Source organism: Neovison vison, chromosome 9, assembly GCF_020171115.1.
Source record: "Neovison vison isolate M4711 chromosome 9, ASM_NN_V1, whole genome shotgun sequence".
Classification (NCBI taxonomy): Eukaryota; Metazoa; Chordata; class Mammalia; order Carnivora; family Mustelidae; genus Neogale; species Neogale vison.
The window spans coordinates 99,174,497-99,200,111 of NC_058099.1; the positions used below are offsets into that span (position 1 = coordinate 99,174,497).

Genomic DNA, 25,615 nt, shown 5'->3' on the forward strand with positions numbered 1-25,615 from the left:
GCTGAACTGGGGGTGTATGGAAATCCCTGAGTGCCGAGTGGCACCACCAGGACGGGGGATGGGGGCCGGCGCGCACACAGTGGTCACCCCCAGCTCTGCTAAGCCAGGCCGGGCGGGCAGCTGGGGCCCGGCCACTCGGCTGACCCAGAGGACTTGCACGCGGACCGTCTCCCCCGGCCCCCGGCAGCCCCGCTCTACGGATTAGCTGACTCCGGCTCGCGGTGAGAACGGGTCACACAGCAAATCTGTGTCGTTAGCGTAAAATACTCCTCTTCCTGCGAGGTGCCCCGGCCAAGGCCCGAGGCGGGCGAGGCCATGGTCCTTCCCAGGACTGTAAGAACCGGAACGCATGGGAGAGAGCCAGTGCCCGGGCCCAGGGCACCTGAAGGCAGGACACCAGGGAACCATCTGCGACGCTCTGTTCCGGGCCTCCCACAGCTGCCCCCTGGGCTTCCACCCCCATTCTGGGTCATTATGATGCTTTTTCTATCACATGTTCATTTTACCATGATCTTTATCTCTTTTCTCCAACTACAACACTCGGGACTCCTCTATGAGTTCCTTTCTCAGCGGATTTCTGTTGCTCGAGCAGCCACGTGACATGGGGACAGCCAGGAGCCTCAGGGAGCGCAGCCCCTTCACCGGCGTGCGTGAAAGCGGCGTGAGACTCCCTCCCGGAGTCAGGGTGGAAGCAGGGGTCAGGGGTCAGGGGTCAGAGCGCAGAAACGCGCGGACCAGCGACTGCCGGGCAGTGCGCCTGCCGCAGGGCCGAAGGGGGCCGCGGCGGCGCCAGGACTCCGACGCCAGAAACAGACCAACTCGCGCCCTGGACTCCTCCGGGGACAGCGGATGAGCAGCGGCACAGAAAGCCAGACCAGACACCAACGTGACCAGTCAAAGGTATGGTCTTATGGACATGCTGTGTGCGAACTAAGGCCACTTCTGAAAAGGAGGATTTACTGGGGCGCTGAGCGGTGCAGCGGGTTGTGTCTGCTCCTGGTTTCAGTGCCGGTGGGATTCACGGGCCGTGGGATCGAGCCCCACGACAGACCCCACGCTCAACGGGGAGTCTGCCTGAGACCCCCTCACTCTGCTCCTCTGCGCTCTCTGAAATGAAGACGTAAATCTTTAAAAAGAAAGAAACACTAACTGTAGGAAAAGCCGCACGTCGGTTTGCTCCCAGCTCGGCGTGAGAAGCGCTTTCACGACTGCGCGACCGCTGACCCTACGGCTACTCGTGCGGGGACAGGACGGTGGCTCAGCGGAGCCGTGCGAGGAGGACGGGGCTGGTTCGCTCCAGGTTTGCGCGCGAGGGGCGCGGGGCGCGGGGGCTGTACGACCAGGCGGGACATACGCCGACGGTCCGGGCTCGGAGAGAGGCTCGTGCTGGCCAGACAGGGGACGCCGCAGCAGAGCTCGGCCAAACCCGGCCCAGGGCTCGTGCGAGTGTCTTCGTTAGAGAAGAAAAAGAGGACAGTGCGCCTCCTACGTCCGCGGGCACGGCCAGCTCTGCCACCAGGCCGGCCGCTCTCCCGGCCGCCGTCTGCTCCTGCGCCGGCCCGCGGACCTGGGGCTGCGGCGGGACCACGGGGCTCCGGACCGACAACACCTGACGAGCCTGTACCCGACGCGCCCCCCGTTCTGGTGGAGACCGGAGCATCCGGGCAACGCCAGGGCCTCCCGCCCGCCGGGCCTTCTTCTGCCAAGCCCTCCCCAGACCCCGGGTGACCGGGCGACCAGATGTCCGCCGCCCGGGCAGGTGCTTCCGCGAGGCCGCAGGAAGGCGGGCAGCCTCCTGCCCCAGCAACCACAGCGCCTTCCCGCGAAATGACCTCAGACACTGCCTCGGAGAAGGAAAAGCAAAGGCCGAGAAGGGAAAACTATCAGCACGAACTGAGAACTGGGCCACGGAGTGGAGAGGAATGACGCGAACGATTTTGTATCCTTTAAACAAAAGCAAGCACGGGGCTAAGAGCAGGCACCTGGGAACGGAAGAAGTTTCTGCAAAGCAGGCAGCCAACACACTCTCTCTGTCTCCCAGACTCTGAAGTGACCCGTGGGCGGAGCAGGGCCCCAAGGCTGGCTCGGGGGTGCAAGGACGCAGCCCCGGCAGCCGGCTTCCCTCGCAACCAGCAGGGCAGGCCCAGGTCTCCGTCGGCGTGCTGAGAGCCAGGGTGCCCAAAGGGACCGGGGAAATCTGGGGGAATCCCCCGGCCCGCTGTCTGGGCACGAACTGGGCACTCACAGACGTGGCCGACGGCGACACGAGCAGGCCTCCCACCGCACGCAGCAAGGACCCCGCGGTGCCTGGCCGGTCCAGCGCTTTCAAAAACAGGAGGTAAAATCTGTAGCTTTCCGGGAAAACGTCCTGTATAGGAAGCTGGGTTCCATGCATGCAGAAGCCTTGGATTTACGGGGAACCACATGGTTCAAGACTCGGAGACACTTCCCTCCATCTCAGATGATCGTCTAGAAAATCGGATGATAACGCACGCTCTGCTCTGCTGCTCAGAGAATCCGTGAGAAAAAGGACCGAAAAGCTTTTATGGTGACAACCCAGTGTGACACGCCAGACTCGGCACTTAATGGTACACAGGGGTTAACTACAAGGGGCAACTGTTGGAGCCAAATGGCCAGGCCTGGACACTGGCTCCACCGTGGATACGGGGGGACCGGGCCCAGGGGCAGCCACCTCACCCCTGCCGCTCGTGCCCTCCTCCCGAGGCAGGTCACACAGAGTCGAGGGCAGGCCAGGCTCCTTCTGCAATCAGACCAGAGTTCCAAGGGCAGCCAACACTTCTCATCTGTACCACAGGGATCCCGCCATCTAGAGGCTGCCCACGGGGGTTGACCGGCTAGTGAAGGGGAAGGACCTCACTAAGATCCCGTGAGCTGCGCCCTGCCCCCCCACCCAGCTCACCTCCTGCACATCCCAGGCACGCACAGTGCTGTCCGAGGACACGGTGCACACCACCGACTTCTCCTGCCCATCAAACCGGCACCCGCTGTCTGAGACGTAGGCCAGCTCGTCTATGCCTCCTAGAGAGAACGCACACACGTATGTCTGGGGTGCGGACTGGGGAAGGACAGGCAGGACACTCCGTCTCCCTCCCTCTCTCACACACGGCGCTCCTTCAGGGACAGCAGTGGCCACAGGCCTCTCACCCAGGACCGCCCCTCTCGCCAGCCACCCAGCCCCAACTGCCTCCTCTCCCGCTTTCTGTTTCTCTCTGAAACAAATGTAATGATCCCTTCTTCACGGGGGCACTTTGAGCACCAAGTGACTAAGCCAAATCCCGAACCCAGCAGGGCAAGTGCTCATCAAGTAGCCCCTTCCCTCTCTGGCTGAACACCACATCCCAGCGCGCTCGACCCAGGCAGGTGAGCAGAGGAAAGCTCACAGCCATACCTTCGTGCCCAGCAATGGCTTTGCAGATGAAGTCCTTCTCCGGCCGCCCACATTCCATCCGGAACTCCAGCTCGGCGCGGCACAGATAGTACTGTTTCCACGTCTGCGTGCCCAAGGTCATCTGGGAGGCTTTGCATGAGGACCAGCGCCTCAGACACAGCTGCCTGGAAAACAGACCCACGATCCCAGGCAAGACAGGCCAGGCGCTAGAAGGAGGTACGACGATGCCCGCGGGACCAGCTCCGGTTCCCGGCTTCACCACCTAGTGGCTCGTACCATGCCCTCTGCCCACGGAGGCCTCAGCTGCCTCCACTGCGGAACGGGGATGGCGACAGAGGACACCGAACACGTGCTCGCCGCCGCCCCGCGGCAGTGCCTCTCGGGGATTCGGCCAGTTTCCTCCACACCTCCATGAAGCACGTCCTCTGACAACCCCTTGTACGTAGCAGGGGCTTTAACCGATCGAAGGCCAAGGGCATGCAGCTTTGGTCATGTAACTATAATTCAAGGGGGGGTGCCTGGGGGTGCTCTGTGGGTTAAGCCCCTGCCTTCATTTTCTTTTTTAATATTTTATTTATTTATTTGTCAGAGAGAGTGAGCACAGGCAGACAGAGTAGCAGGCAGAGGCAGAGGGAGAAGCAGGCTCCTTACTGAGCAGGGAGCCCGATGTGGGACTCAATCCCAGGATGCTGGGATCATGACCTGAGCTGAAGGCAGCCGTTTAACCAACTAAGCCCCCAGGCGTCCCTAAGCCCTTGCCTTTGACTCAGGTCATGATCTCAGGGTCCTGGGATCGAGCCCCACATCGGGCTCCTTGCTCAGCAGGGAGCCTGCTTCTCCCTCTGCCTGCCACTCACTCTTCCCGCTTGTGCTCACTCTCTGACAAGTAAATAAAGTCTTTTTTAAAAAGTATTTAAAAAAAAAAAAAAAAAGTATTTCAGGGCACCTGGGTGGCTCTGTGGGTTAAAGCCTCCGCCTTCGGCTCAGGTCATGATCCCAGGGTCCTGGGATCGAGCCCCGCATCGGGCTCTCTGCTCAGCGGGGAGCCTGCTTCCTCCTCTCTCTCTGCCTGCCTCTCTGCCTACTTGTGATCTCTGTCAAATAAATAAATAAAATCCTTAAAAATAAATAAATAAATAAAAGTATTTCTTGAAGTCTCCAACTCTTACTGCTGAACTGTCCATTTCTCCCCTTAGCTCCGGCAGCCCTTCACGCATGCTGCTGCTCTGATCAGGCCGTGTGCACCTGTAATCTGCAGATCTTCTTCGGGGATGGACTGACCATTGAAACAGCCTTCTTCGTCTCTACAATGCTTCCTGTCTTACAGTCTGTCTGATATCAGCATGGCTATTACAACTTTCCTTTGGTTACTGTCTGTATGTACATCTGTTTGCATTCTTTAACTTTCAACATATCTAAGTCTTTGAACCTAAAAATTTGTCTCTCATAGACAGCGTAAAGTCGGAAACTGTTTATCCCCTCTGACATCCTCTGCCTTTTTACTGGAGTGGACACTTCATACGTTTCACATAATTTGTGGCAAGGCATGATTTACATGTCATCTTGCTACTTCTAAGTTTTCTGCATTTTCCCCTCTAGTCTTATGTTTCCACCTTCTTTCGTGTTGAATATTTTCTAATGCACTATTTTATTTCCCTTGTCATTTCTTCTACCTTATTTTTTGAGTTCTTCAGGTTGTCATGCAGGGTAATCTGGTTCTGCTTACCACCAACTTAATTTCCACAGTCCTCGGACACCCTGCTCCATGTAGCACCATCTCCTGCCCTCCAACTGCGCCGCTACGTCTACAAATTACATTTTATACGCGATATATGCCTCAACAGAGATCCCCACAATTATTGTTTTATACGGCTGTCATTTAAACCACAAAGAAAGTCAGACTTAAAAATAAGCACATTTATACTGCCTCTTACAGACACCTACAGACTTACTTCACTAGTGTTCTTTTCTCTAATGTGGAGTCAACTTACTGCCCAATGTCCTTTCCTTTCAACCTGAAAGACTCCCTTCAAGATTTCTCGTCGGGCAAGTGGATAGCAACAAACCCTCTCAGCTTTCGCTCATCTTAAACGGTCTTCACTTTCTCCTTTATTTTTCTAGACATTCAACTTTAAGTAACGATCTTTTCCTTCAACACGTTCAGTGTCATCCCGCTACCTTCTGGGTCCCGTGTTGTCATGAGACGCCAATGGTTAAATCTCACAGGTCGCACAGGAGTGGCTTCGCACTTGCTGCTTCCAAGATTCTCCATCTTCAGCTTTCAAGTTTGATTACAATGTGTCTTTTTAAATATCTTATTTTTTTAAAGTAATCTCCACCCCCAATGTGGGGCTTCACTGAAGTCCTGATTCTCAGATCAAGAGCTGCGAGCTCTACCCACCGAGCCAGCCGGGTTCGCCTACAACGTGTCCCGACGCAGACAGACTCCGGGAGACTGCCCGCTGCCTGCCGCACCAGGACGACACTGGTGATGTGCAACTCTTTGAGTTTATCCCACGGGCAGGTCACTGAGCTTTTGCACGTGTAAATTAACATCCTTAATCAAATTTGGGAAGTTTCCAGACCTTACTTCTTTAAATATTTTATTCCTTCCCCCTTTTCCCTCTCATTCAGGGACTCCTGTTGCGCAGCGACGGCGTGCCTGATGGTGTCCCACGGGTCTCGTAGGCAGTTGGGTTTTCTTCCTTCTTCATATTCATTCTATTCTTCACACCGGATAATATCCATCGACCCATCTTTACTTTTTGGGGTTTTTTTTTTTAAAGATTTTTAAACATTTATTTGACACAGAGATCATAAGCAGGCAGAGAGGCAGGGAGAGACAGAGGAGGAAGCAGACTCCCCGCTGAGCAGAGAGCTGGATTTGGGGCTCGATCCCAGGACCCTGAGATCATGACCCGAGCCGAAGGCAGAGGCTTAACCCACTGAGCCACCCAGGCGCCCCTCGACCGATCTTTAAATTCACTGATTCCATCTTCTGTGGTTAAACCCTGAGTGTGTAGAGTATCACCGTCTGCTCTACAATTTCTACGCAGTTATTTTCAGAATGACTCTTTACAGATATTCTCTACTGGACGAGACTCTGTCCTACTTCCTTTTAGTTCTTTGCACATGGTCGCTTCTAGTTGTTTGAACATAATGGAAATAGCTGATTTAAATTCTTTCTCAAAGTTTCTGTTGTTTACTTTATTTCCTGCATATAAACTACACTTTTCTTATTTCTTGGCATGACTCATAACTTCTGTTGAAAACTAAACATTTTAAATAATGTCGAATTCTAGAAATCTGACCCCCCCCACCCAGGCCTGCTGTTTCAGCTATGTGCTGTTATTGTTTATTTAGTGACATTTATGAACAAATTCTGAAAAGCCTGCATTTTTTGGTCACACATGGCCACAGAAGTCTCTGCTTAAATTAGAGCTCACCAGTGACTGGCCACGAATTTCCAAAATGCCTGAACTACGAAGTCTGCTGCTCATCCTCAAAGGGCCCCTGTGCGTGTTGGGGTGCGCATTCAGCACTCAGTACAGCAGCCGAGATCTGTACCCAAGCCTTCACCTCCTACTCGCGTAGAACCTCCGGGTCAGCCAAACAAGTGAGTTTAGAGCCTTCCTAGGTCTCCCCGGAAACTGTGCACACCCCCCGTTCCATGTGGCTGGGCTTTTCGATTCCCAGGCAAGTGTCAGAGCTTTTCAAAGCCCGGGCCCCTAAAGACATCACATTCTCAGCTTCTTCTTTTAAGCTTTTCGGTTAGCCTATTTGCTCGACTGCTGTCCATCATCTCTGACAGTCACAAAGTTAATCAGGTGTCAGTTACTGTTTTGACAAAGGTCCCAAAGGAGAGGCTCTCACAGTGAGTGAACTCCAAGTCAGACCAAATAAGAACAGTAGGCCCCTGGGGTCTTCCGAGAAATACCAGCAGGTCAAATAACGACAATCCTCTGGCAAGGAGAATCCAATCCCATTCTTTCCCCTCCAGTGACTGCCAGGCTCCTGGTTTCACTGGGATCGTGAGCTGATGACATTCAAGACTAACGCAGAACTGGAGACATTTATGGGAACAGGGCAAGAAAACTTGCTGTTCTAAGATTCAAATATTTTTTCTTGAGTGAACACTTCCTTGACTACCACATGTCTCTTGCTAATTTCCGGAGTTGTGAAAAAGTCGATTTCGACAAGTTGTGTCTTTACTCACTGCTTTCAGAGGAGAACATTTTCAAATCCACCGTGTTCCAGAGCCTGCATTCTGCGCTTCCAGGCGACTGCTGGCCATCCTAGGACAGCAGCTTTGTCACCCGGCTTTTGAGAGTCAGGACGTTAGCTCACAGCACTGGAGAGAACTGTGGACTCTGCGTCGAGTCTGTGGGCACCACAGCGAGGGAGACGTGGCTCTCCCCAAGGGCACTCTCGGCCGGTGGTTAGGAGGAGAAGCAAAATGACGTTCACGGGAGAAGCGCGTCATTTCAGAAGGCACAACCTGTGACACGGGACCTGAGCACAGAGCGTGGACTCTGGTGGGGAGACGGCCGGGAGGCTGCTCGGGCAGAGGCTTCTGGCGCTGCACAGGGCGGCTCGGCCCGGCGCTCCTCCCTCCCCGAGGACACAGACGAGCTCAGGCGGGAAACGCGTGGCTCACGGCCTCGGCGAGGACCACACGCAGTCGTCAGAGCTTCGCCGTCCACGGAGCACCTCCCGTCAGGCCCCCGCACACGCCGAGCAAGAGCAGCGCCCGCGCCGGCTGAAGGCTCTCCCGCGCGTCCCGGCGCGGGGCCTGCACGGAGCGCGCGAGGGCTCGGGGCTCAGGGCGAGACCTCCGAGTCCTGGGATCAAGCCCCGAGTCGGGCTCCCGGCTCCACAGGGGGTCTGCCGCTGCTTCTGTCCCTCCCCCTCCTGTTCCCTCAACCTCGCTCTCTCCAATAATAAATAGAATTTTTTTAAAAATTCAACTTAAAAAAAAAAAAAGTAGCACGCTGGCAGCCTGTGCGCCCCACGGACCCCGACTGCTCTGCTCGGCTGGCGCGGGGCCAGCCCACGCGGACCGGCTGCCACACCAAGAAGTCCTAAGTTTTCACACAAAATTCAGGAAAAGGCAAGTGGTTTGGCTATGCTGAACCCGAATTCCCACCTGCCAGAATCTGTCCGGAGCTGCATAAACCCGTGCCCTTCAGCTAAAAACGAGCTCTCGGCTTCGCCCCCTCTTCTACCTTCTGGAAGTTCAGACCGAGTGTCAGTGAGCTCCCAGCACCGCTCCTTATATTGTTGGTTTTGAGTTGAAATAAGAAGGGAAATTTCTTGTACCCTATCTTAATCTAAAATGTGTGAAAATGAAAGTTAGACCAAGAAGATAATATGGCTTCAGAAAAAGTCAAGTCACGTTTCTTTGTGGAAGTAAAGTCTATTTCCACGTATTTAAGGCCATTACACACCATTACACAAATCTTAAATAGAACCCATGACCAATACTTAGAAGAAATGAAAAGAACAAATGATTTGAAAAAACAAAGGCAGACTGGGGCGCCTGGGCGGCTCCGTCAGTCAAGCAGCTAACTCCTCAGCTCAGCTCAGGTCTTGACCTCAGGATCATGAGCTCAAGCCCCGTACCGTGGAGCCTACTTTTAAAAAAAAAAAAAGGGGCGCCTGGGTGGCTCAGGTTAACTGGCTGCCTTCGGCTCAGGTCAGGATCCCGGGGTCCTGGGACTGAGTCCTGCATCATGCTCCCTGCTCAGCAGGGAGCCTGCTTCTCCCTCTGCCTCCCCCCTCCCTGGTTGTGTGCTCACTATGTCTGTCTGTCTGACAAATGAATAAAATCTTTAAAACTAACAAACAAAACAGAAAAAACAAAAAAATTAAAAAAAAAAAAAAAAAACAGGATGCCTGGGTGATTCAGTCGGTTCAGCGACTGCCTCCAGCTCAGGTCACGATCCCAGGGTCCTGGGATCAAACCCCACATGGGACTCCTTTTGCTCAGTAGGGAGCCTGCTTCTCCTTCTCCCTCTGCCTGCCGTTCGCCCTGCTTGTACTTTTTCTCTGAGTCGAATAAATAAATAAATAAAATCTTTAAAACAAACGAAGGAAGACCATCAAAAAGGGTAAAGTATGAATATGAATTAAGTATGTGATATGCCCCTGAATTTCGACGTTATCAAGTGCAAAAATACTGTGATACCAAAAGCTTTTCACAGATAGCAATTAGAAACTATCTGTTGTACACAACAGAAATTATGTACCTTAAACAAAAGCAAATACTTGCAACTTTACTTCTAACCAAAAGTTAACGTTCAGCAAGTTGAAGGCAGAATTTAAAAGGTCATGAGGCATTTAAAAAAAGGAACTAGCAGCACTCTCAATTAAAATTACAGAGTACGCATTATAGAAACGTATGAACGGGGCGCCTGGGTGGCTCAGAGGGCTAAAGCCTCTGCCTTCGGCTCAGGTCATGATCTCAGGGTCCTGGGATCGAGCCCCGCATCAGGCTCTCTGCTCAGCGGGGAGCCTGCTTCCCCCTCTCTCTCTGCCTGCCTCTCTGCCTGCTTGTGATCTCTGTCAAATAAATAAATAAAATCTTTAAAAAAAAAATAAACAAATGACCAGTCAACTACATTCATTTGCTGTGTTCCTAAGCACTTCTAAAGCACCTGGAGAAACTCTGGGGCCTAAAAGCCCTGAGAGACACAGCATCAGAAATGACACATGCATGTGACCACAGAGGTCGGTGCTCCCGAGATGCTGCTGTCCCCACTCCAGAAACATAAACCCACTGTTTTTACGAGAACACGGTTCAAGGCTACAATGCTGAGGAGCGACTGACTGCTAACACGGTCTAGCAGCCAACGGTACGAAACAGTAACCAATGGAAACCCACCGGACCGGGTCGCAGAAGCCAAACCACCTACTGGAGGAACGAGAGGCACAAGGCAACACAGGACGTACGTGAGGTCAGTGATAAGCCACAGAAGGTATGTTCCGAACTGCTGAAAGAAAGCCACTCCTGTCCCTCAAACAGAAACTCTGCCCGCTGCGCCGCGAAGATGAGCGCCAGGGCTGGGGCCGGCCGGCGCCCCCCGACGACCCCGTGGGAGCCCCGCTCTGCCGGGCCTTCCGCAGATTCTCGCACCAGCCCATCATCAGTCCACTTGTCTTCTGTGACACAACGTCACTGAGAAGCCTATCTGGCAAAGACCGAATTCTGTCCACGCATACAGACAAGCCCATGTCCAGAACCGGAAGTTCTATCTAGAGTACACGCCCCCAGGCCGTAAATACAGAAAGCCAGTAAAAGTTCTCTTCCAAACTAACTAAAGGGATCAGTAGAATTTTCCTGGCTAGTATCATTAACAATAGTGAGTGAGCGAAAACCAACAGATACTATAGGGCACTGAACACTAAATACAGCTAGTCTGGCCTTCCAGAACTCTCAAATATCTCAATGCACAGCCATCCTGGAAACAAAACCCATCAAGCAAACATTCCCTCCCCGTTTGTCAGTCCCTTCACGTGTGAACAGCTGTGGCAGCTAAAACCTAAGACAGCTGACAGTCAAGGCTACAATCGGTCTCGTATCCAGCAAGAGACAGACTATCTGACACTCCTTGCTTGGGACAAAAGAAGTCAGGTTCCAAAGGAAAATGAACAAGAAAGAAAAACGTAATAAATGATTAAAATATTTTTTATTTTCAAATTTAATTTTTTTAAGAATATTTTATTGGAGAGAGACAGTGAGCGCGCACACACACACGAGCGAGCGTGAGCAGAAGGAATGGCAGAGGCAGAGGGAGAAGCAGAATTCCCACTGAGCAGGGAGCCCGAACCCCTTCTGGGACTCCGGGATCGTGGTGTGAGCCAAAGACAGGCATTTAACTGACTGAGCTACCCAGGCGCCCCGATTTTATTTTTTTAATTCTAGTATCGTATGTGCTTATACAGCTCGGTGTTGTTGCTGCTGTCACACCACGCATGAGTTCAAATTCAAGCAGTTTGTGGACGGTCTTGTCAGCCAGCTGTGCACATCTGCTGTATCTTTCTGCCCGAGTTTTGTACGCCTGCCGTATATCGCTCGCTCATTCGATTAATAAAGCTCTTGTATTTCAATACACTATTTAAAAAAGGAGTATTACAGCCTAACGGGAGGGGGAGGGAAGGAGTTTCCTGCCGATAGGTGCTGCGGATTGTCCTTTCTTGTGAACTCATCAAAACAAGAAATAGTGCTCAAAACCCTTACCCGGTGCCCCCCTCACGTTTGTGGGACACTCTCCTGACCAAATCTGGATTTCCTTCACTCACCTCCACAGTTCCTTGGTCCTTGAAACTTCATTCCAGACCTAGAACAAGAAAGCACAGCAGAGAACGTCCATCAACGGCAGCCGGCAGCCAGCCGGCCCGACACCGCGAGGGGCAGGGCGCTCAACAGGCTCGGTGCCCGCAGGCACAGGGACGCGCCCTGCCGAGACATACTTGGGAGAGCCCGATAAGAACAACCTGATGAGTGAAAAAGGAGAGAATGTCCAACTCAACGGAGCCAAAGGGCTCCGAAGGGACTACTGATCAAGCCCCCGATGGGAATGAAGCACTCCAGGGAGAGGTAAGCCTACTCCAGCCAAGATTCTGATGTAAGATAAAAAGAAGGAGTATTCTGCCATACTTGGAGCATAGGGTTCTGGGGAAAGGAGCTAGAGATTTGATTACACCCAAATCGCAAAGTCCTACTGGCAAAAACTGTGAGAAGCCACTCGGGAACTCTGGAGGAATGCAGGGTGACACTGATTTAGGACCAGGGGCTTCCGCCAAAATGGCTGCTGCACTGGCCTAGAGGATGTCCCAGAGATGTCAAAATGGTGGAACCGATTTTGGGGGAGTGGGGGTGGGGCACACTGTCAGCCCTGCTCCAGAAACTGCCCCCTGCAGAAGCATCTGGGAGAGGCTCAGCGTCAGGCCTGGGAGGGGACCAGAGTGCCCTGCCAGCCCTCCCTCAGGCCCACAGCTACGTCCTGGGACTCCCCGGCCTCTCCAGCCCCGGCCAGCCTGGATTCTGAAACCCACACAGCTTGGGCAGGAACCACTCTGGGGTTGTCTGTGGTCCGGCTCCACTGAAGACCGCGTCCCAGAAACCGGCTTTCTGATCCATGGTAGAGGGAACCACCTTCCTCCGAGGCCAGGTCCCCACCTCCACAGCCCTTGGTCATCTGCTAGATCAAAGTTCCTCGGTATTCTTGGCAGAAACGTAAAATTTATATTTTGCAAAAATCAAGCCAAGTCAGGCAAGAAGAATTACACATTTTCCTTTTCTTTAGCTCCCAGTTCAAACCCCCAACTGAGACCTTATTTCCCAAACACAGAAATATAATGTGTAATATGACTGGAAAAATACTACCCACCGCCTAGGACACCTCTCTTAGATCCTGGCCTTCATGATGACACCGTGCGGCAAAGATTACTGACGTCATCTTACCTAAGGAGTACACTATGTCCCAGAGAAGCTGGTGCTATCCAACGGTTTAAGTCACCCTCCTTCCAAACTCTGCACCTAAACTACCCCTAGACTGCTGCTGGGAAAACAGCCAGGGATCCAATTCAAGCCCTGAATGGGGACTACCTGCGTGACACTGTTTCCTTACTGGTAACAAAGGGATGAAAATCAAGCATAACTGCAATTCTCTGCTATTCCCAAATAAACAAATTCTTGCTGGTAAAATAACTGGCAGTTTCATTTCCAAGGCTAACAAACTCATTTACTCAGCACGTATTCACACAGGGAACACTAAATGCCGAGAAACTCACTGGGTGCTGGAGACAAGACGCAAAACACAGACATCCTGCTCGCCGTCATGAATCCGGGTAATGGAAAAGCAGGCGTTATAAACACGCTCTGCACTCAGCTGTGTGGGTTCTGGGAAGAGCTCCGCGCAGGGGCGCAGGGGCGCAGGGGCGCGGGGGCGCAGGGGCGCGGGGGCGCAGGGGCGCGGGGGCGCAAGGGCGCAGGGGCGCAAGGGCGCAAGGGCGCAAGGGCGCAGGGACGCGGCCGCGCAGGTGGATGCACTTAACAGGCCCGGGCAAGCACGGCCAAGCTCCAGGTGTGCAAGCGTCCGGAGCGCAGAGGACGTGCCACTCACAGGAAAACCTTGGCTTCCCAGGCAGGCCCCAGGAGGGAAATTCCAGAATATTCCAGAAGAGTTGGGAGGCGCAAGGAAAGCGGCGCCCAAGCCCATCTCAGCGGTGAAACCCGACAGCAGGGCGCCCGCTGCAGGCGAGTTCCGAGCAGAGTTCCGGGCGCTGCCAAGGGCAGGCGCTTGCAGAGCTGCTCCCCCAAAAGCCGCTCAGCTTACGCCCCGGGGGTCGCGAGCGCCCTCCGCCGACCATGGCACCAGGGCCGCCGACGCCGCCTCCTAAATGGGGAACCAAGCCCGAGCACGGCCAGCCGCGAACACTCGGCACCATAAAGCCAGCCCTGCCTCCGCCCCGGACGGAGCGCGCTACCTTGTCCACCTGCGCGGCGCAGAGCAGGTCCCGGGCCTCCAGGAAGGAGAAAACGTGCAGCAGCTCGTGGAGCCCCAGCCGCGGCTCCATCTCGCCCCGCCGACCCGGCCCCTTGCACCCGCCGCGGCGCCTCCAGGCCAAACCCACCGCACCTCACCGCGCTTGCGCAGAGCTGACCCGACCCCGCCCATCCCGCCGCGCTCCCGCTTCACTCGGCCCGTCTCGTCCCTCCCACCGCGCTTCCGCCCCGCAGGCCAAACCCCGCCCGCCCCACCGCGCCACGGCGCCAGCCAGCCAAACCCCGCCTATCCCGCCGCGATTTCGCCACGAAGGCCAAATCCCGCCCATCCCACAGGCCAAACCCTCTCAGCCCGCGACACTTCCGGCCAAACCCAAACACACCGCACCGCGCTCGCGTCACTCTCGGCAAAACCCCACCCGGCCCACGGTGCTTCCGGTCGTCTTGCCCCACCCATCCCGCCGCACTTCCGCCCCGCAGGTGGAGCCCCGCCCCCTACACTTCCGCCCCGCAGACCCCGCCCCCGCAGACTCCGCCCGCAGTGCTCCAGCGGGTCTGAGTCATCCTGTGGCGGCCAGACAGCGCTCCTCCTAGTGCGGTAGCCGTCTCGCCCCGCTTCTCCCCAACCTTCCGCTTACCTCTGCCGCCGCCTTGACCCTCGCCCTAACCTTCACCCGGGCACTGACGCTCACGACAGGGGCCGTGAGGCGAGGACCTCCCCAGCCCCGGCCGTTGCCCTCACCCGGGCCAGTAAATGCCCTGTCCCGCACTGCGTCTCCACTTGTACCCGCTCAGCCCGGCCTCCGACAAGGTCCTCTCCTTCACCTCGGCCGCCCCTGCTCCTGACACCCTTACTTGACCACGACCCTCCCCTTCAACCTCGCCCTGCTTCTAACCCTCAACTCTGCTATCATCCGCCATCTCCCCTACCCCAAACCCCTACCTTCACCTGATCCTGGCCCCGGAACCCTCACAGTGAACTTCACCTGGCCGTGATCCCCAGCCTCACTCTGACCTTGACATTCAAGGTCAGGGTCAGTGGTGGAGCTGTGGGTACAAGCTCAAATTCATATGGAGCTTAGAGCTCCCAGAAGGTCTCGAGAGGGCAGCTTAGAGTTCCAGAAGATGTGGCTGGAGAAACAGGCACACGTGCCTCAAACATCAGACCTCTCCCTGAAAGCCACAACTGAGTCGACCTTGTCTGGCATTGGCCTAGGAGCTTGGAGGACAATGAGCCGTCCTCAGTGTTCACAGAAGTTCATCCACATGAAGAACAAAATGGTATTTTACGAATAAAAGACCGCTAAGTCTCTCCACTCTGTTTTTAATTCTTCCTGAACTAAGACTGCATTGTCCCAACTGTTGAGTGCTACGGCATTAGGTCTAACAGAGTGAGTTTCTGCTGCCTTCTCTTAACCCTTTTATTTCCGTACACATTGTAGAAATGGCTTATCAAATCTTATTAAACAACAAACAAGGGCTGATTGGGCTTGTATTTGGATTTACTAAATTAAGACACGAGTTCCAGGAATGCCTATCTCCTCACTTGCTCTGTATCTGAGTAAGGAGGGGACACGTCTGGTCCTGGCTCACCCTTATCCTGAGGGTAGAGATGTTGGTACAGGCTTAAACCTGATCAGTCCCCAACCTAAGCCATCCCTGGGCTTGCCTTCTGCCACTCAGCCTCCAAATGGAAGCTCCACTGTACAAAGCCCCCAGGACCAGAGTAGCCGTGAATGGATCCACTTTCCTCATGACCATAGAGAAGCAAGGGCCAGGACCTGATGCCACCTCAGCCACTACCTTCAAGAGGAATGGAAGGGGGCAGACACCAGGCAGAACTACCTGGGCTTTTCCTAATAAATCTCAAAACTGAACTAGCTTTTAATGCCTCTGAAAACAAAACCAAAACAGACCTGGCCTTCTGCCTGTGTTCCACTGTGAGGACATCATTACACTCTGTGCTCCCCTGAACTGGGACCGTCCCTGACTGGGAGGCCAGGGCCTGAAGGACCGGCACCATGACAGGCCCAGCCCCAAAGCCCACAAAGTCAGCAGCACACAGATGGGAAGCTGACAGCGCAGGATGCTAGTCTCCCCTGCTGAGGCTAGATGTGCTCATCGCCTGGCTGGGAGCGGGAGCAGGCGTGGAGTGGACCAAGGGAGGCTGAGTAGAGACCATGGGAGGTCGAGTCAGGCTAAGCAGAAGAACAAGGCTGGGGGCTCTGGGGAGCAGGACAGCAGGGCTGGCCCAGCGTTCAGCCTTCTGGGATGAAGGGCCGGATCAGCTCCGGGTTCAACAGTGACTCTTCGAGAGGCCGGTCCACGTGGAAGTCATGGACGTGGGGGGGCCCTGGGTGGGCCTTGGGAGCAGGTCCCCCTGGGCGCTGGGGAATCGGCAGCTCTGAAGGGTGGGCAGGCAGGGGAGCCGTGAAGAAGTACTGGTGCAGGAGGGCCTGGGGGCAGCAACAAGGGACAGCAGAAGGAAATCAGTCACCTCACCACCCCAGCCTCGGTGCACTTCCCCGGGAGGGGGGGCATCTGCGCACTCCCCCCCCCCCAAGGCTCGCTCCCACAGCATCTGAATGCTCATCGTCTGAGCGCTGTTCCAGAGGCTGGCAGAACCAAGAACCTGCCCTCAAGAAGTCTTTCGCGAGTCAGGGGTGCCGTGGCCGATAAGATAAAGGAGGAAGATACAGCGTGCAGCACATGACTAGAGCTGTGGCAGAGACAGCAAGTGGTGAGGGACGCTGGAGAGGCTGCAGGCCTGCAGAGCGCGGCTCGACCAGAGAGCAGAGAGGTGCGCGGGTGAGGCCCGAGGACACGGAGTGCACCTGCCGCCCAGGGGGGAATAAGCAAAGGGGCAGGAGCTGGCAGGGCCAGAGGTGATGGCCCCAAGTGTGTGACACCCTTGGGCCCCTCGGACCTGGGCTTCTGCTTGTGGGGGAGGCAGTGTGCAGGGGCTCAGACTGCGGGAAGTGGTCAGATGATCTCCGCCCACTTTAGACATCCTGATGTTATGAGAACACACAGAGCTAGTGCTGAGAGCAGCCGTGGGGCTGGGGACACGGGGACACCCAGGACAGAGGCCCTGGCACTACTGGCCAGCAGCCCATGGCCCTCCCCATCCTTCCCTGCCACACAGCCCACCCTTCTGGGTACCCCCTGCCAGACTCTGCTCATCATTTCTCCCCTGCTTAAACCTGCACTCCCCAAAGTCAGTCCCAACTCCCCACCCCCAGGGCCCAGGATGATACCGGGCGTGTGCAGGTGCGGAGTATCTGTTGAAGGGATGAGGGTGCCAGTCACCGATGACCCAGATACTCGCTTCTGCAAGGAGGGCATGGGGCCTTTGACTTGCCCGTGACCCCCCGGGCTCTGGTTCCAGCCTGTCACAGGTCCTGAGGGGCCTCAGCCTTGGGCTTGCAGGGCCCGAGCGAGGAGGATCAGGGACAGCGGGTCACCGTACCTGGGAGGCTGCGATGCGCTGGCGCGGGGGGTAGAGGAGGAACTGCCCCAGCAGGTCCAAGGCTTGAGGAGACGCGTCAGGCAGCACCTCCTGCAGGGGCACAGGCGCCTGCTCCTTGAAGGAGATCTTGTTGTAGTCGGGCAGCTCCATGATCTCCTAGAACCATCGTCATTAGTTCTTGCCCACTATGGCCCCCCGCTCACTCTCCCCCGCAGCTCCCGCTGTCACTCCTGAATTCCCACATCCGCTCCCTGACTCAGGCACCTGCACCATACCCAGCTCGATGAGAAGTGCAACTGTGCTGGGAGGGAAGGGGCAGGCCCTGGCCTCAGGCACCCAGCAGGGCAGAAAGGGAGAAGCCCCCAAGGGAGGCCAGGACAGTGGTCTGGGAGGTCAAGGAGGCATGGGGCCACGAGGAGAAGGTGCAGGAAAGGGCAGCCCTGGCCACTGGGGGGAAGGGAGGACCGCTACCCCTACCCCCTCCCCACCGGGAACCCCTGCAAACCGGCCAGACTTGAGGACTGGGGGTGCCCAAGATTCGAAGCACACAGCAAAGCTGTTCGATGTCGTTCTCCCCAGGAAATAGAGGGGAACCGTTCAGCAATTCCCCCAGGATGCAGCCCACAGCCCTGTGGATACAGACCCAAATTGCTCAGAGATCTCACACCAGGACCCAGATCGCCCCCCGCCAGCTCCGTCGCCTCACACCAAGGACACAGATCTTCCCACACAGCACCCACACCCGCACACTGGAGCCAAGGCACCATGAAACAGCACAGATGCTTCAGATCTAGGAGTACAAATTCATGCACAAAGACCACAAGCCTAGAACACAGAACGCATCCTCCTACCGAAGAGCTCACTGGCCTCAACCCTAGAAAACACAGCAACACCCTCAACGGTTCTGAGACTTCTCAGAGCCTCATTTCTGGAACACGCAGCTGCCACCTCACACTCCCCACCTTCTGGGCCACACGTCCAAAACTGCCCCCACATCGCAAGCTCTTAGGCATGTACAGACCATCCTGGCCCAAATAAAGGCTCAGAGAGATCTGGGCCTCTGGAGAGCTCACCTCCCGGGGTATACGCAACCCCCTGCCCAGTAATGCGGACGATCCCTACGTCTTTGACCCCAGACCACGTCCAGCACTCCAGCCCGCAAGCTTCCCACTCTGAACACACCGAACCCCCACCCAGCTCAAAATGTCAGAGAGGAAAACTGACCCCAAACTCCTCAGAGATCCTCCAACCAGGGAAGACACCCCCAAATGGCTCAGCAACCCCAGGAGAAAAAAACCAGATTCCCCCACGCCCAGCCCACAGGAGCCTCACCATAGGTCAACGCCCTGGTCATACTGGCGGGCACCGTACAGGAGCTCAGGCGCTCGGTACCACCTGTGGGGGGTGGGGAGAACAGGCAGTCACAACCAGGTCGCCGGTCTGCCAGAAGGCTGCCGGACAGGTCACCCCAGCCTCACATCAGCCCCACAAGCAATATCTGAACTGAAGGTCCAGAAGCATCTCATCCCTAGTGAGAAGCTGGGGCCCACCCACTGCCAAGCCCTGCCTGGGAACTGGCCTTCCCTACCTGGTGGCCACCTGGTGTGTGTAGAGGCGGCCGCCCTCTGGGGAAAAGACCCGGGCCAGACCAAAGTCCGCTATCTTGAGCTGGCCTGACGCACTGATGAGCAGGTTGGCTGGTTTCAGGTCCTGAGTGCACCAAAGGAGGCATGAGTTCCTCCCAATGCCCCAGAGGCCCTTGGGAGGAGAGCTCGGCAGGCTAAGCACATGGGTCAGCCCGGCTCCCCTTCCTCCGGGCCCCTTACTCTTTGGTGTGGCCATACAACAGGTCCCATCCGGCCACACCTTCTTCAAGGGCTGGCCCTGCAGGTCCCGCAGCAGCCCGAGCCGAGACTGACCCGATGCACGATGTTGTTGGCGTGGCAGAATGCGACACCCTTGAGCAGCATCTGCAGGTAGCTCTTGACCTGCGCGGGGACCAGTGGCCTCTGCGCGTGGCGCACCACCTCAGCCAGATCCGACAGCATGAACTCGAAGGCCAGCACAAAGCCCGCGCCATGCGGGAACACAGCCTTCAGCTGCACCACCTGCGGGGTGGGCGTGCTGTCAGCCCTGGAGCCACAGCGCTCAGACCCTCCCTGGATGCCCAGCGCCTGCCCTGACGGAGGACAATGCAGGCAGAGGGGATGCAGGATCTGAGCTCAGAAGGGGAGCTCAGGGTTCCCTACTTGCTGCCTGCTCTGCAGAGAAGGCAGGTCCCCATCTACCGCTGCACTCCCACTCAAAGAAAGGTCTATGGAAATGTCACCTAGGGCAGGGTCTGGTCATCCACCCAGACCAGGAACTAGAAAATCACCAGGGGGAGGGGGGGAGGGGTCTCTCTCTCTCTCTCTCTCTCTCTCACACACACACACACACACACACACACACACAACACACAACACAGCACAGGTCTCCTCTGGTTTCCTGTAGGGCCGTGAAGTCCCAGCATCAGGAGACAAGTCACACATACTTCCTGAGGGCCCACGGGGGTCACAAGGACCAGGCAGCTCAGCAGTGAGCAGTAGCAAGTCCTGACAACCTTAAGCAGCTCACATCAGAGACAGACACAGCTGACAGGGGCAAGCAAACCCCCGGGGAGTGTCCGGGTTCTGAAGAGGACAGACAGAATCAAACCGGAGGGGTCAGCAACGCAGGGACGTGGGAAGGAGCTGAGGGCAGAGGGACAGCAAGCACAAAGGCCGGAGGTGGGAACAGGGAGGAGGCTGGAGGGATGCGGGCATGTAGGATCCTCTAGGGGAAGGACATTTGCGCAGTTCTGTGCTGTGGCCTGGACGGTGTAGGAAGACGCACTTCAGAAGGGTGTGGAAGGAATGAAGAGAGGGGCTGGAGTTGTCCGCGTCGGGAAAAGCCGGTGCACTCTTCCAGCAGGCAAGTGCGGGCCGTCTACACTGACAGGGGGACAGGAGCACAGTGAGGAAGCAACTGCGCTGGCCCTGGTGAGAGCTGCAGGTGGCCAGGGCTTAATCTGGAGGGTTTTACAGTAGAATCTTCTGGGCTGCTGACCAGGTTGAGGGCCTCTGTCACCAGCCTTCTTACCGGCTCCCCCCCAACACACACGTGGGCTGTCTGCATGACCTTGGACTGTCCTCAAAAAATGTGAATAACCTTATTGCTGGTTTTCAGACTCTGAAGGCAGCACAGTCATTTCACAGATCACACACACACATTCAGGTAATACACAGAATTATAAAGAGAGAAAAAAAAAGAAAAATCCTATCACCTACAATCAACCTTAGAGTACATTCTATCAGACAGATATGGCTTGTACTCCACCCCGTTCTGGAGGGAAGTCGGGTCCAGCCTGATATACATTCACGTGTATATAGATACACGCATTTTCATACAACACTGAACAACATATTTTTAGATGTGCTTTATAAACGGTTTTACAACATGCTTTTGTTACATATCCAATATACCACGGATATCTCCAGAGGACAACAGACTGTCACTCCCCAGGGTTGCGAGAAAGCAGTGAAGATCATGAGGCTGGGGGTATAGGTGTCGCTCCCCATGCACTCACTGCACATCCAGCCCCATCACAGCAGAACCGAGCCACGTGGGCCCCGCTGTCTCTGAGCATCTCCCCTACTGCACTTAAGTTATCAGAAGGCCATGCCCAGCACAGGGTACAGCCTAGGGACAGCTCCCAGGTTACAACATCTGGACTCCTCAATCAGACCGCACCCAAAGCCTCCACGGACCAGCTGCCTGCCCACAGCTGGTGGAGGAGCCTCCTCCCCTGGCCTGAGAACAGGGAGATCCTGAACTTCGCCTTGCAGAGCAGCGGATAACCCAGAATGACAATGGACCTAACACAGTTCACCCCGCCTGTGGAACAGAACAGAAGCTCAATAGAAACAGATATTATTATCATTACAAATCGTCAAATGTTTCATGAAAAGAAACCAGTTAATAAATAAACGCATAAGGAGTACAGGAAGAAATAAGGGCGTGAATAGGAGGGAATGCGTGCGGAATGACGTAAGCGGGGCCGAGGTGCACAAGACCGGGAGTAAGGGAGGGGTGCGGGAGGAGCCCAGGGAGGCTCCGGAAAGGGGCCCTCGGAACGCAGCCCCACTCACGTGCTGATTGTCCTCGATCTCCTGCAGAGCCTTGATCTCCCGCAGGGCCTGGTTGGGGATGCCATCCTCCAGCCGCCGCAGGGCCACCTTCTTGAGCGCCACGATCTCTCCGGTCTGCGGGACAGAGCGCAGACACTGCCACCCGTCCCGCGCTGGGGAAGGGCGTGCGCCGACCGGGCAGGCGCCATCTGCGGGGACGCAGAGGCCCGAGGCCCCCGTGGAAGTGGGAAGCGCCCCCACCCCGTTCTGGAGGGAAGTCGGGTCCAGCCCGGGACCCAGCTGCTGCAGAGCTGCGCGAACAGCTCCGCGTGCTCCCTGGGGCCCTCGCGGATGACTGCGGTGGCTCGCGGGTGGGCGGGCAGCTGACCGCAACCTGACGGCCCCCACTGAAGGGGGCCTAAGTGGTGGGCGCACACCACGAAGCGGGGCGGGGAGGCGGGCGCAGCGGTGCAGACGTGGGCACGGGAAACACGGGGGGTGTCTCTCGGCCAGGAACGGCTGGAAGGAGAAGGCGGGCCCGCGCGCCGCCCCGCGGCTCTGCTCACCTCCACGTGCTTGGCCTTGAAGACGATGCCGTGCGCGCCCTCCCCGATGCGGCCCAGGATGCAGTACTGGTCCATGCCGGCGCCCCGCACGCCCCGCCCCGCCCCGCCCCGCCGGCCCGACGCCGCTGCCTAGCAACGGGCTGTCTCCCAGCTCCGGCCCGGGCGGCCGGCAGCAGCTGGGCACGGCGTCCGGGCCTCGTCTACGCCTTCTCCGGGCCCCCGCGGTCAGGCCGCCGCCTACTACATTCGGAGAAAACCATAGTGCCCAGGACGCTCCGGCACCGGGGCCCCGGAACAATGGCGCCCGGTGCCCCCTGCCCGCGACTCCCAGATGTCACGTGACCAGCGACGCTGGGGCACGCAGCGGGGGGTGGGGCCGCACAGCCTGGGGGTGGGGCTTCGCGTTCAGGGGGGCGGGGAGGGGCGGAGCTGCGCGGTGCGACAGGCGGGCCTCGCCCATGAGGGGACGGGGCTGTGTGACTGAGGCGGGGCCTCCCGGCGACGGGGCGGGGCCTCATGGAGAGGCGGGGCCAGCTCCGTCCCAGCGGGCCAGGATGCCCAGTCGCGCCAGTTTCCGGGACACTCTGGAGCCTAGAATGTTGGAAATCTGGTTCAGGGCCAGGTTGTGGAGGGAAAGTCAGTGAGGCCTCCCTTCTGGAAGGTCAGCTGCAACACGTAGACACATCTTTTAAAAAGTTCAAACTCTGAGGGCACAGCTTGCATGGAGCACTGGGTGTGGTAAAAAAAAATGAATACTGTTTTTCTGAAAATAAATAAATTGGGAAAAAAAAAAAAAAAAGTTCAAACTCTGACCAGAAAGTCCATGCCTAAGGCTTCTCATGACGAAATATTTGGAGGAATTCGCATGACTGAATCTGAAGAAGTGCATACCATCAAAGGACACTGACAGAAAATACAAGTTGCTCTTAACCCCCTGAAAAGATGCTCAATCTCACACACAAGATAAATGCAAAATAACCTACAATTTTCCACCTATCAAGTGACTAATGATCCCAGATCTAAGTCCGTTAGCCAGGCTATGGGAAAACAGGAGCTTTGGAACTTGGCAATGCTGATAAGTTACAGATGCATATCCCTGGACTCAGGGAGTCCACTTCCAGAAATTCCCCAGCAGATACACTACACACACGTGGGATGACCTGTGCAAAGTTACTCACTGCAGCACTGTGGGAAGAGCAAAAAATAGTAAACATCACAGATGTCCACAGTAAGAGATTGCCTAAATGATGACACACCCATCTAGTGGAATATGTGGTCTTAAAAATGAACAAGGATGCTTTTTAATGTGCAGCAATAAGAAGACTTCTAAGATACATTGTATAAAAAGACAAGATGCAGAACAGAGCATACAATGTGCCCCTAGCTGTGTAAAGAAAAGAAAAAAAAAAGTCTAATGTCTGTTCATCCATTACAAGATAACTGCAAAGATACACAAGATTTCAGAACTGTGGTTAACTGGTGGAGGACTGGAAGAACTGGGTACAGGGTAGGAGGTAAAGGTTTCTCTGGGCCTTTTTGTATTCATTGTGTTTTGAACCTTATCATTTATTAATTTTTCAAAAAGGTAAATATTTTCTAGCTCAGATGTTCCACCTTTGTTTTAAAAATTGCAGAAGAATGCCTTGATGTCCATACAAGAATGTTCACCCTGTCTAATGATAGCAAAGGCCAGAAAGTAACCCAAATATCCCACGGAAGAATGGGTGCATAAATTACGGGAGTGCCTTAGCATGGAATATTTTGTAGCTATTACAAATGGTGAGGAAAAGGATGTGGCTTGGGAAAAGGATGGTCTTCAAAAAATAGTCCTGGATAATTTGAAAGGTCATATGAAGAAAAAAACGTATATTGACCCAAACCTTACACCATACACAAAAACTGATCCCAGATGAACTGCAAAAACTAAATATGGAAGGTAAACAATGAGGTTTTAGAAGAAAACAGAGTATCTTAATGACTTTGCGTTAAGTAAGATTTTTCTTAAAGAGGTTATAGAAAGTACTAAAAGGGAAAGTGTAAGTACTAACATGAAAAATTGGACTTTATCAATAGTGAGAACCTCTGTCTTTCAAGAGATACCACTAGAGAGTGAAAAGGAAAGCTACAGAAAGGGAGAAAATACCAAAATACATATATATGACTAAGGGCTCCTATCTAGAACTTATAAAGAACTCATAAAAAAATTGAGAAGCAGACAACCTTACCAGAAAAATGGGCAAAACCTAGAGTAGGCCCTTCACAAAAGGCAATACACAAATAGCCAATAAATGTTTGACAAGTTCTGTGCTAACTTCACTAGCCATCAGGAAATTTCAAATTAAAACCATAATTGTACTGGGCGCCTGGGTGGCTCAGCTGGTTGAACGTCCGACTCTTAATTTCAGCTCAGGTCATGATCTCAGGGTCGTGGGATTGAGCCCAGCATTAGGCTCCAGGCTCAGCAGGGAGTCAGCTTGTCTCTCCCTCCCCCAACTCACGCTCTCTTCTCTAAATAAACAAATAAATAAATCGTTTAAAAGCTCATAATTTTGCTTTAACCACCCAAAATCACTTAAATGAAAAAGAGAGACAATACGAAATGCTGGCAAAGATGTAGCGCAGCCAGAATACTCACACACTGCTGATGTGAGTGCAAGTTCATAAAACCACTTTGAACACTGTTTGATACTAGCTTGTCATACTCATATGGCGATTTTACATATTTACAGATAAATAGATAGACACACACACACATATACATAATCTAGTAATTCCATCCCTTAAATGTGGCAGAAGTGAATATATGTATGTTCCTGAGGGAGACGCAGATTCATAGCAGCACTCATTAATACACTAAACCCAGAAACAACCTAAATGTCTACAGTAGCGTGGACAAGTAAACTGAAATACTCACCCAATGGAGAACCACACAGTAATGAGCATGAACAAAGCATCGCTGCTGGCAACAACACGGATGATCCAGAAACAATGCTGAGTGAAGAAGCTAGACACAAAAGCATGTAAAATGGTGCACCCGCTGTGGAAAACAGCATGGTGGTTCCTCAGAAAGTTAAAAATAGAACTTCCATATGATCCAGCAAATCTACTTTGGGGTATATAACCAAAACAAGTGAAAGCAGTATCTTGAAGAGATATTTGTACACCTGTTTTTATACCAGCATTATTTACAACAGCCCAGAGGAGGAAGCAACCCAGCTGTCCATCAACAGATGAAGAGGATTTTTAAATGTGGCATATATATGCAATAGACAAGTATTTATTCTTTAAAAGGGAGGAAATTCCGACAGATGTTACAGCATGAATGGACCTTGAGGACATTATGCTAAGTGAATTAATCCAGTCACAAGACAAATACCGTAGGATTCCAGTTATATGAGTTATTTAGAATTGTCAAATTCATAGAAATAGGAAGCAGACTGGTCAGTGCTAGTGACTGGAAGGGAGTGGGATGTGGGAAATAGGGAGTTATTGTTTCGTGGGTATAGCATTTCG

The 25,615-nt window shown here is 54.5% G+C and overlaps 2 protein-coding genes across 6 annotated transcripts in view; both read right to left on the minus strand.

Moving 5' to 3' along the window:
* Positions 1–14,037, minus strand: part of LOC122917789 (F-box/WD repeat-containing protein 12-like) — a 39,496-nt gene extending 25,459 nt beyond the window's left edge. Inside the window, exons 1-4 of one of the 4 annotated variants that reach the window (XM_044266074.1) lie at positions 13,901–14,037; positions 11,711–11,748; positions 3,410–3,573; positions 2,921–3,039 (exon numbers count right to left, since the gene is read on the minus strand). In XM_044266074.1, the coding sequence (XP_044122009.1) occupies positions 2,921–3,039; positions 3,410–3,573; positions 11,711–11,748; positions 13,901–13,990 (411 nt within the window). In that variant the 5' untranslated portion in view covers positions 13,991–14,037. The other 3 variants (XM_044266073.1, XM_044266076.1, XM_044266075.1) reach the window with 3 other exon arrangements.
* A 1,289-nt stretch (positions 14,038–15,326) lies between these two features.
* Positions 15,327–22,427, minus strand: CDK20 (cyclin dependent kinase 20). 2 transcript variants are annotated; one of them, XM_044266077.1, is made up of 8 exons: positions 22,103–22,427; positions 21,558–21,671; positions 19,308–19,496; positions 18,977–19,098; positions 18,721–18,783; positions 17,894–18,017; positions 17,389–17,544; positions 15,327–16,375 (listed from the first exon to the last, which is right to left on the minus strand). In XM_044266077.1, exons 1-8 carry the CDS (start codon positions 22,175–22,177, stop codon positions 16,178–16,180), a joined length of 1,041 nt encoding a protein of 346 aa, XP_044122012.1. In that variant the 5' UTR covers positions 22,178–22,427; the 3' UTR covers positions 15,327–16,177. The 2 variants fall into 2 exon arrangements, with proteins under 2 accessions (XP_044122012.1, XP_044122013.1); XM_044266078.1 differs by lacking the exon at positions 17,894–18,017 and having other exon boundaries at positions 16,125–16,375.
* Positions 22,428–25,615: the final 3,188 nt, after the last annotated feature.

Coding starts and splice junctions, on each gene's coding strand:
- CDK20 (XM_044266077.1), bottom strand. CDS start 22,177: ATGGACCAGTACTGCATCCTGGGCCGCATCGGGGAGGGCGCGCACGGC. Junction 21,672..22,102: donor TCAAGGCCAAGCACGTGGAG/GTGAGCAGAGCC, acceptor TCTGTCCCGCAG/ACCGGAGAGATCGTGGCGCT. Junction 18,018..18,720: donor GACCAGGGCGTTGACCTATG/GTGAGGCTCCTG, acceptor CTGTATCCACAG/GGCTGTGGGCTGCATCCTGG.